This window comes from Cyprinus carpio, chromosome B3 (genome assembly GCF_018340385.1).
Source record: "Cyprinus carpio isolate SPL01 chromosome B3, ASM1834038v1, whole genome shotgun sequence".
NCBI lineage: Eukaryota > Metazoa > Chordata > Actinopteri > Cypriniformes > Cyprinidae > Cyprinus > Cyprinus carpio.
The window spans coordinates 45,457,522-45,469,376 of NC_056599.1; the positions used below are offsets into that span (position 1 = coordinate 45,457,522).

An 11,855-nucleotide genomic window follows, 5' to 3' on the forward strand; every position below is an offset into this window, starting at 1 on the left:
ACTTCATTTACACACTCTGGATACATCAGAGACTTATTTTACATCTTGTAAAAGGGGGCATAATAGGTCACCTTTAAGCATATTGCCCATGTTTACAAACAAAATAAATCATTCAATAAAAAAACAGACATTAAAAATCACATTATATTTTGCACAATTGTTAAAGATTATCTCGAACAATAATGGCATTTGTCTGTTGTCACAACTTACTTCAGTATCTCCAATTTACACGACTCCAGTCCAATGCAGAGCTGCTTCACTCCTGAATCCTGTATATTATTATTGCTCATATTCAGCTCTATCAGATTGTTATCTGATCCGAGAGCTTTAGCCAAATTTAAACAGCTCTCATCTGTTAAGTCACAATCATTTAACCTAGAAGAAAAAAAATACAGAATACAAAGTATTCTGAGTACTGAGCAAAAATATCATATCACCCAATTTAAATTAATGATTAAAAACTATAGAGATATATTTTTTCAGATGCAAAAACATGACTTATATTACTTACAGAGCTCTTTGGGAGATTTTTAAAACTTCCAATAGCCTAAAGAGACACTCGTCTGATTTCTTAAACTTCTGAAGGTCAAACTCCTCCATCTCCTCCTCTGATGTCAACAAAACGAAGGCCACAGCAGACCAATGGGCAGGTGAAAGATCACCAGATGAAAGACTTCCTTCTCTAAGCTGAGTCTGAATCTCTTTCACCAGAGTTTGGTCGTTCAGTTCATTCAGACAGTAGAACAGATTGATGGATCTCTCTGGAGACATCTTCTTATCTTCTAATTTCTCCTTGATGTACTGAACTATTTCATTGTAGTTTTTGTCGTTGCCATCTTGCTGTGTTAACAGACCTCGCAAGAGAGGACGATTGGTCTGGAGTGACAGACCAAGAAGGAAGCGAAGGAAAAGGTCCAGGTGTCCAGTTTTACTCTCGAGTGCCTTGTCCACTGCGGTCTTGAGCAAATCAATCATGGTTTCATTTTTGTTTTCCTGTTCTGTAGATGCATGATGATCAAACACACTTTTCTTGTTGATGTCTAGAAACAGATGTGCATAAAGGGCTGCAATAAACTCTTGAATGCTCAAATGAACAAAGCAGAAAGTGGTACCAAGAATGATCCCTCTTTCCTCCTTAAACATCTGGGTACACATGCTTGAATACACTGATGCTTGGGAGGCATCAATACCACAGGATTCCAAATCTGTGTCATAAAAGAGCAGATTGTTTCTTTGCAACTGATGAAATGCCAGTCTCCCCAGTGAAAGCATGGCATCTTTATCCCAGGAAACATCTTGTCATACTTTCGACGGCTCTGCAAGATCTGAAAGCGAAGAAAATGTGTGTACATTTGTGTCAGAGTCTTAGGAATGTTTTCAGTATTGGATTCCTTCAGTGTTTTAGAAGTGTCATCAGCCTGATTGTTTTTCAGATCCTTATTTCTTTTTCTCCTCTAAAATGTTCTGGAGAACAGTGGCTGTAATCCAGCAGAAGACTGGGATGTAGCACATGATAAAAAGACTCTTTGATTGTCTAACATTATCAATAATTTCATTGGCCAGATCCAAGATTTGTGAATCTTTTTCTGAAGTACTCCTGCTTTTGTGCATCATTGAATCCTTGTACTTCTGTCACACGGTCAATCCATTCGGAGGAATTTTAATGGCAGCTGCTGGTCTGGTGGTGATCCAGATGAGAGCAGAAGGAAGCAGATTTCCCTTGATGAGGTTTGTGAGGAGAACATCTAGAGAGACTTGTGATGTTACATCACGACAAGTCTCATTACCCTCAAAGTTCAGAGGAAGACGACATTCGTCCAAACCATCAAGGATGAACAGTAATTTAAATTTATCATTTCTTGCAAGGTTCAGTCCTTTTATCTCTGGGAAAAACTGACGTATAAGTCTTGTCAAGCTTTGTGTTTCTTTCTCCTTTAAGTTCATTTCTCGAAATGCAAGAGGAAATATGAAAGTAATATCCTCATTTTCTTTACCGTCAGCCCAATCCACAATAAACTTTTGCACAGAGATGGATTTTCCGATGCCAGCTACTCCTTTTGTCAGTACAGTTCTGATCTCCTTGTCTTGTTCATGTGCTTCAAACAAATTTTTGCATTCGACTGGAATCTCTTGTGATTCATGTCGCCTATCAGCAGCCTGAACTTGTCCTACTTCATTTTGGGTACTGACTTGTTTACTAACACTCAGAGTCATATAGAGATCTGTGTAGATGTTCTTCAGAAGCTTGGAGTCACCATGCTTTGCAATTCCTTCAGATACAGATTGGTGCTTCTTCTTCAAGTTTGACTTTAGTGGTCGCTGATGAATGAGGACCAGCTCATCTAACACAAACAAGAACCAAAAAAAAGAAAGATATGCATCGAGATATGCACCATTTTATATTTTATAAGTGACAATGACAATATGTTATGCCTATGAACCTCTTACCTTGTAGAGCATCTGCAGCCTCAACTTGTTCCATATCTCTCAGGAAGAAGAGTGTCATATCAAGAGCAGCTTCTTTGATATCACGCATTTTCTCTGTAAAGTCCTGCACAAAGTACTGTGTATTCTCTCTATTTAATATTTTCTTAAACTTTTCCAGCTCATTCTTCAGAAATACAGTTATTTTTTTCTCAAGATCCTGAAAACAAATCAAGAAAAAATAATTCCTACCTATACATTTAAAACATATTAAAATATAAACAATTTATGTGTAGTACAAATTACAGGCAAGCAATGCACTCATGAAGTTTCCCAGCACTGACAGTATAGACCATCAGCAAGGTAAAGTGCTGGGGAATACAAACAAACAAACAAACAGAGATACCAAAACATCTTGTATGAATCAAATCCAATTATAAACATGATTTTTGGTATCTTGGTTAATGTGCTTTTGTGTTCACTGCCATTAATTTGTCACACGGCTGAAACATGTCTACTATTTTATTTTTGAGTTTAGATTTAAAAAATGAGGGATTGTTAGAACATCAGTTAACAAGAGAAAACAAATCTATTTTTATTAGTTTTAAAAAGTATTTAAATAAAAAATAAATGCAATTTGTTCAATAACCTATTAGTATGTTAAATAAATAAATAAATAAATATAGCATTTATGAACTTTTACTTGCCTTGAAGATCCAGAGGAGATTTTCTCTGAAATTCTTGCGGTTGCGGTAATTATTGTAGTTTGAGTCCGTTTTCTCAAACTGAACCCTGGTAGCAAAATAAATTAGTTATGTGGAGGCACTGTCCTCTTGGTTGAAATAACAGACTTTAATACAGTTGCAGATGAATTCCTCATGAACCTAATGACTATTGACAATTACAAATTTTGGCAAAGTAGATCCATTTATTTTGTAATTTATTGTAATAAATTGGAAAAAATAAACAGTGGTATGTTGTGTTTTCACCTATTGAGAAGAAAAGATGCCAGTTCCACATCACTCTTCAATCCCTTCTGTGCTTTTAGAGCGTCCCACCGTGCAATTTCTTCACCAATATTTACTGTGGTCTTCTGTCCTTTGTAACTAAACCACACACAAAAAAGAAGAAAATCACATAAAAATAACAGGTTCACAGCCGTCAATATCATTTGGTCAAACCACTGGCAAACCAGCTGCTTACTGCTACCTACAGTACTTTATTAGCACAGAAAATGGTTGATGGGAAATACAGTTTTATGATTTAAGAAAAAAAAAAACACAGAACACAAGAAATACCTTTTGGAAGGTGATGGTGTTTTCTCATTGAAGTTTGGTCCATCTCCCTTTGAATGGTCACTCTTCATAGACACATAGCTGGATACATGCGAGTCAGATCTTTCACTAATGAGAAAAAAAAACACAGTAGGTACTTCAGTCATAATTAAAGAGGTCTTGTGTTGCAAACTAACTGTTCTGTATTTCTATGGTGAATGTATGAGCCCTAGTGGCTACCTGTGTAACTAAATGAATATGTTCATTAAAGATGAAACAGTTTGCTATACATTATGTTCTGTGATTCATTTTTGTATTTAGTCAAGTTCTATTACATACACCACAGTGAGGAAATAACATCACTATAATGCAAAAGATATAAAATACCTTTTGTTAGGTGTTTTGATGATATTGCGGTACTGTCACGATCGTCAGCTGGAGTACCCATGAACTCCAGTAGAGGGCACTCCACTCAGGACTATTTCATTTGGGGTCTGAACTCCATTTCCCATAATCCCGTGCCTAGGGCTAATCTCCGCCAGGTGTTCCCCATTACCACTCCCCTATATATACTGTGTTTGGACTCTCAGATATTGTGAAGTCTTGTTTAGCCCAGTCTGACAGTTCCGAGTGGTCTCCTTGTGTTGGTTCCGTCTGTGTCTGATCTTGGATTGTTTATACTGCCTGTGATTCTCTGCCGCCTACCCTGACCTCTGACTGGTATTGTTTCTGATTCTGGATATCCTATGACATTCTTGATGCTGTTATCTGATTACTGCCTGTCTGACCATTTTCTAAATAAATATACTGCAATTGGATTCGAACGTCTCTGACTCCACATCACAGAAGATTTTGACATACCAGGATCCAACAGCCCAGTATCCTCTCGTTACCGAGATATTTGTTCCCACTTCAATGTCAGCGTTTCACCTATCCAGCTCAACCATGGACCCAGTAGATCAGCTACTACATCTTCGTCAAGGAGGCCTATCTATTGAGGAGGATGTTCACCGATTCTGTGAGTTATATCAAGTTTCGCTTTATGATGAAGTGTTGTTTAAGGACTTGTTCTGTGTTGTACTCAGTGAACCAATTAAATCATTGTTACCTGGAGGAGAATTTAATGGCAGGTTGAGGGACATCATGGAATATGCTCTTTTGTTGTGTGGCTCTCCGTTCACTGTGGGTGAGGCAGAGGACAGGGTTGAAACCCCAAAGAATTTTCTGGGGGGGGCAACATTGTCAAGCACAGTTGGCAGTGGAGCTTGAACCACCAGAGCCACTGCACAAGATGGCCGCCAGCCCAGAGCCACTGCACAAGATGGCCGCCAGCCCAGAGCCACTGCACAAGATGGCTGCCAGCCCAGGACCCACTCGTCGCATGCACCCTCTAGAGGGAGGTCGAGTCGTGGCACTTCCTCCAGAAAGGGCAGCCACCGCTGACCTTCCAGAGTCAAGTCACCATTGATCTTCATGAGTCACGTCAAGTCACAGTTGATCATGAATCAAGTCACTTCACAGTTGTTCGTCCAGAGTCAGGTCACTTCCTGTCAGCTGCACCTAGATCATTGAGGTCAGTTCTTCGGTCTCCCAGACTGGCATCCAGTATGAATGATCCACCGCTGGTGGCAGCACGTGCAGCTGGTATCCCGAAACTCATTCACTCTAGCCCTCCTGTTCCTGAACTTTTTCCCCTGTCTGTTGTGCTTCCCACAATGGGGATTGCTATGTCACGATCGTCAGCTGAAGTACCTATGAACTCCAGTAGAGGGCACTCCACTCAGGACTATTGCATTTGGGGTCTGAACTCCATTTCCCATAATCCCATGCCTAGGGCTAATCACCGCCAGGTGTTCCCCATTACCACTCCCCTATATATATACTGTGTTTGGACTCCGTTATTGCGAAGTCTTGTTTAGCCCAGTCTTACATTTCCGAGCGGTCCCCTTGTGTTTGTTCCTTCCGTGTCTGATCTTGGATTGTTTATACCGCCTGTGATTCTCTGCCGCCTACCCTGACCTCTGACTGGTATTGTTTCTGATTCTGGATATCCTTTGACATTCGTGACGCTGTTGTCTCACTACTGCCAGTCTGACCATTCTCTAAATATACTGTAATTGGATCCGAACGTCTCTGACTCCACATCACAGGTACAATGACAAATATTTCACCAAATCTTACAGAATTAAATCATGCATGTCGATTTAATTCTCTATCATATGTTAGGCATGATGATAGATTTGGCTTAATTTAGTAATAATGAAACAATGGATCACTGTAAGATGTTTGGAGGAAGAGATAAAATACCTCTTGTTACATGATGTTTTTTCACTGAAGTTTGGTCCATCACCCTTTGAATGGTCACTCTTCACAGACACAGAGCTGGATACATGTGAGCCTGATCTTACACTAATGACACAAAGAACAGAGAGAAAAGACACTATTACAGGAGATTCTTCATTCTATTGTTGCAAATGATAATTAGATAAATGGAAGGACATATTCATGTTTGGTTGCAAGATCATTTTCGTTGGTGAAGTTACGCCTCATTGTGGTTGCCTGTGTAACTGTATTACTGTAATAAAGCTCCAGATTGAGTTCAATAAAGAGTTAAGCAGATATTGTGCTCTCTGATTTATTCTTGTCCAGTACATACACCACAGTGAAAAGATTAGTTAACATCACTGTAATGTAAAACACAATAAATACCTTTTTAAAGGTGATGTTTTTTTCTCACTAAAGTTCGGTCCATCACCTTTTGAATGGTCACTCTTCACAGAAACAGAACTGGACACATGAGAGCCTGATCTTACACTAATGACACAAAGAACAGAAATAAAAACACTATTACATGAGATTCTTCCAGCTACATAGTAAAGCATTCACATAACAGATCACAAACAATATTCAAGTCACTGTATGAACAAATAATCTACTGTACCTTCATTGTTGTATCACTCACTTTGATTATGGGGATGGGGTTGAGCTAGGGCTTGGCTTGTTTAATAATGTTGAATAATATTATTAAATAATTAAACACTGCATCACTTTAAAATGCTTTGAGAAACGCATGAAATACCTTTTTGTTACATTGGTGTTTCCTCAAGAAAAATAAGGTCCGTCTCCTTTTGAATGGTCACTCTTCACAGACACAGAGCTGGATACATGTGAGCCTGATCTTACACTAATGACACAAAGAAAAAAAAAATGTTTCAAGAAATACAGGGGTAACTTCAGTCTCATTTGAAGAGGAGTTGCAATGGTAATTAAATGCAGTATGGCTGTATATTTATTGTATTCATTCAAGTTATATCACATACAACACAGTGAAAATATTAATCATTTCAGTTTACCTTGTGTTCATTGAAAATTGTTTCTGGCTTCACCATACAGTACATAAAATATATTAGTACACATTTAAAAAAAAAAAGAAGACATGAAACACTAAATTAAAAGCATATACACAATTTAAAGAATGTAACAAAGCATGTGGAATACCTTCTGGTTCGTGATGATGTTTCCTCACTAAATGATACATGTGAGCCTGATCTTTTACCAACAACACAAAAACAAAAATTAAAGAAAATTATTACAGTCTTCAATATTTTGCAATTAAAGGGATAGTTCAACCAAGAAAAAAGTTAAATAATTAAGTTTTTAAAAGCTCTTTCTATCTCTGTATGCTATACTATACCCATTCATTATTATTCTTCACTTGACTGCAGGAGAAGAAAATAGCTAATTAGCTATTGAACACCACTCCAAGACTTCCCAGTGTGAGTGGCTTTTTCCACTAACTGCAGTTAATTCCATTTTATTCTAACATTTTCTACATAAACACCATAACTATTAGCAATGACACGTCTTATCAGCATTTTTACTGCCACCATATAAATGATCAATACCTGATAATCATATCCTGCATCTCTTCATGGACTTTAGACTCAAGCAAAACTAATTTCCTACTTCTATAAACGCTTACAAACGTGTTAGTTGTCCATTGACTCAGTATGACTGAGTTACAAGGGTATTCCCTCCTTCTCACCGCATCAGTGAGTTTCTTCTGATGCTTTTGGTTTAATGACTTCAAGTTTATGATCTAAGTCAATTTTCTTGGTGGCAAGTTAAATTGTAGTGAACCAAACATTTGGACAAAGATTTGACAGACCAATTGTGACTCACTGTTGACTGCAGATATTTTATTTATTTATTTTAAATACATCATATTGTTTATGCATGATCAACAATAAGAAAAACATAAAATACCTTTTGGAAGATGATAGGGTTTTCTCACTGAAGTTCGGTCCATCACCTTTTGAATGGTCACTTTTCATAGACACAGAGCTGGTCACAGGTGAACCTGATCTTTCACTGACAAGAGCAGAGAAAACACTATTAAAGGAGATTCTTCAGTCTCATTTGAAGAGCATTTGCCCTGCTAATGACTAGGTGGACAGAAGAATGTTTATGTGTAGTTTTCTGTATAATCCGTTTAGTTCAATCACAGACAGCGAAGAAATCTTAATAATGTGTGTAAAACACATAAAATACCTTTTAGCTTGTGATGGTGTTTCATAACTGAAGGACACATTTAGGCCCAATTTTTCACTAATAACAACAAAAAGGAGTTTTCTCAGTCTCATTTGAAGAGGTTTCATTCAGATGGTAATTAGTACAATTTAAGCACAATTTAACAAACTAAAACTATGCATTATTATTCTTCTCCCATCAACAGCTATCACAATGCTATAAATCAGTTGCTGTTTTGAGAAACAAAACTCTAAACTTTTATGATAAAGTCAAAAAGAAATAATTCCGTATACAGTCTATGTGTGTCTGACAATAAGAAACACATGAAATACCTTTTGGTAGATGTTTCCTCATTGAAAAGTGGTATATCACCTTTCAACTGATCACTCTTCACAGACTCAGAGCTGGAAACCTCAGAGTCTGATCTTTCCCTAATGACACAAATAGGAAAGAGAAAAAAAAAAACACTTTATGGCAGGAGGTACTTATATTAATTTTATTTTTTTAAATCTTTTGACATAATATCAGTAACTTAATATTCTTCTCCCTTTGACCTTGACTGGATAACGAGACATAGCTTCTTAAAACTTTTTTTTTTACGTTACCACCACCAAACTGTCCTGAAAATTTCATTAGCATTTGGCAGACACTTTAATCCAAAGCAACACGCATTTCAATAAAGATGTTTTATCAGTTTGAACAAAAACATGATCTACGATTATGAGTTAGAGCAACACAAACAGGAACAAAGTTGTGAGACCTGGCAGATCACCATTGTTTAAATAACACAGCTAACCGACTGTTGTCACTATCCGCATTGCTGTGACATGACGAATGCCTTTTTGTTTCAGAGAAATACAAGTTGTAACTAAGGTGCAAACAACATCTTTATTGGACTCTGAACTCTGGACTCTAGAAAAGTGCTTGAATTTTATAGACTGTTATAGAGGAACACATAATTTTATCCCATTTTACACCTATCTCGCAAAAGTTTTATGATAAACACTTGGCTTTACGGGAAATGAGATGCAATACTGAAACTTATGTAGTGTTTAAAATGATTCTTTAAAAACAGACTCAGTCTTACTTCTGTTCCACTGAGACACTCATCTCAGATGGAGAGTCCTTTCCTCGCTCCTAAACTGCCAGACAGGACTGTTATCTTTGTGTTGAAGACATTCAGCTGCTCAGCAGAACCTGGACATGAGGTCAAAAAATGACAAACAGTGTCAGGTTAAGTTGTATTTCAGACAACTCTTCGTAATATATAGCTGTAAATGTTGAAACATAACTAGCCTACATCATTTTAAAATTATTTTAGCATTGGACAAATTACAGAGGGGGAAACTGAGCTTTCTGTGAAGTTTTATATATTTTGTACTCACTTTTACGCAACAAATGAACCATTTTTATACAGCATTGGGTCATTACGTCAGAATTTATTATGTTAATTTCAACTGCTCCCACAATGGCTGAATATATAAATGTAAGCTTTTGAGCTAAGTGAACTGAAATATTCTATTTAATCACAGCAGATTTATTGCATTCTCTTTTGACACAAATTAAAAGTGAATGTTAAAGCAACATTCACCACGTGCTTACCCGCCTAACTGAAGTTAGAATACTTTCGATTTCGCATCAAGAAAATAAAAAGAGGGATTTAAAAAATAAAAAATACCCCGTAATACATTATTTTTAAAATAAATCATTAACTGTTCATTCACATATCACTAACTGTAATCAAGGACATCTTAAGACTTACTTGCAGTAGTACGGTCTTCAGCACCCAAAACGCTATGCAGAATGCTTTCTATTTCTCCCCTTTAACTACCCTCTCACCTGCGTGTACAATTCATTCCAAATCTTTAACTTAACCATTAAACAGCCGTTTCGACATTCTCATTTTGCCTTAAGTGTAGACTTTGTTCGTAAGCATTAACTGGCCGTTTCGACATTCTCATTTTGCCTTAAAGCTAAAAATGCAGCACATTCTTGAGTCTTGAATTAAATTGTGTTAGATCTTTACCAAGTTCATTCTGTCGGCTAAATTAATTTGCCTATATAGGTTATAATTCTGATACAGTAGGCTATATCCTGACCAAACAGTAATGTTATTGTTTTAATATGCAGGAACATATATATATCCTAGGACAGAGCAATTTGGAGGCGCCAAATTGGAGGCGTAAATCGGAGGCGTAAATCACGCCCTGCTGAAAAAAACAATAGAAACCATTACAGAAATTCTAATGGTTTCCATTACAAAACCATTACAAACCATCAGCAATTAACCATTAAAACCATTACCAAATGGTTTCCATTACATAGTGTGTTTTGGGCATATTCCATTAGGATTTATTGGTTTGTATAGGTTTCCATTACAAATTTGTATTGGTCACGATTTGCATATAATGGTTTCCATCACAGTTTTGTAATGGTTCTGATGGTTCCATTACAAGTTTGTATTGGTCTTTATTTGCACATATTTAATGGTTTCCATCACAGTTTTGTAATGGTTCTGATGGTTCCATTACAAGTTTCTATTGGTCTTTATTTGCTCATATTTAATGGTTTCCATCACAGTTTTGTATTGGTTCTGATGGTTCCATTACAAGTTTCTATTAGTTTTTATTTGCACATATTTAATGGTTTTCCGTGCCGTTTATGTAATTTGGTTCTGATTAATGATGGTACCTGATAACGGTAATGAGCCATTGATTAATGTAAATAATTTAAATTAATTATACACTTATACACAGGTTTTTGTCAAGAATATCATTTTGTTAATTTATTTAAACTGAATACCAACCGTTTCATAGCACAGTTCAAGGTTGTTTTGCAAGAATAAGAATAGGGTACCTAAAAATCAAAAATTATTCACAGAATACTCAACAGAGCTGGAATTAGCACAAAAACCTTACTTAACATTTTTTTTAAAAATTAGTGTTATTCATTAAACTGCATTATATATGAACAGAACTCTGAACTGCATTTGTGGCTTCATTGTAGCTGTCTAGACCTTCAAAAGAGAAGGCAACATTTGTTAGGACAATTTACCCCTTAAACCACATTACGCAGTATGTGAGGATATCCATACCTTATTTATATGGCAATCTCAAACAAGTTGCAAAAACTTAGTTGTTGACAAAACATCATCCTGATTAACTTCGTACAACACTTTGGGGGCACTTTGAGCAGATCAAATATTCTTGACAGATAGGAAACGTATTTGGTCCTTACACAGTTTATGTTATATACACTGTGTAATGGATCACATTTTTTAAATCAGATAAATTTTTTATTTCATCTTCTTGCTCTGCTTTAAGAGATGCCTATTGCCATTCATTGATTTGTCCGCTGTGTTGAATATCTCAAATGGGTTGACGGTGGTAAGTTCAGTGTTGTTTGTTTTATGAAGTGAGTGACTGAAGGTGTCCCTGGAGCACAAAAGCAGTGTTAAGTTGCTGGTGTTTATTTATAGCAATCTACCACAAAACATTGTATGGGACAAAATTGATCCGTTTTTCGTTCTATGCCAAAAATCAGTCAGGAATTTTAAGTACAAGATCATGTGTCCATAGAATAAGCTATTGTAACAAATTGCTACCATTAACTCATCAACTCTTATTT

General features: G+C 36.5%; 2 protein-coding genes across 2 annotated transcripts; both read right to left on the reverse strand.

Moving 5' to 3' along the window:
* Positions 1-206: 206 nt before the first annotated feature.
* Positions 207-1,294, reverse strand: LOC122136667 (protein NLRC3-like). The gene is made up of 2 exons (XM_042721070.1): positions 512-1,294; positions 207-375 (listed from the first exon to the last, which is right to left on the reverse strand). Exons 1-2 carry the CDS (start codon positions 1,270-1,272, stop codon positions 207-209), a joined length of 930 nt encoding a protein of 309 aa, XP_042577004.1. The 5' UTR covers positions 1,273-1,294.
* A 338-nt stretch (positions 1,295-1,632) lies between these two features.
* On the reverse strand, positions 1,633-6,766 carry LOC122134350 (NACHT, LRR and PYD domains-containing protein 10-like). The gene is made up of 7 exons (XM_042721446.1): positions 6,408-6,766; positions 6,006-6,107; positions 3,723-3,827; positions 3,414-3,530; positions 3,132-3,216; positions 2,449-2,644; positions 1,633-2,342 (listed from the first exon to the last, which is right to left on the reverse strand). The coding sequence occupies exons 1-7, from the start codon at positions 6,578-6,580 to the stop codon at positions 1,633-1,635; spliced, it is 1,488 nt and encodes a 495-aa protein (XP_042577380.1). The 5' UTR covers positions 6,581-6,766.
* Between the last annotated feature and the right edge of the window lie 5,089 nt (positions 6,767-11,855).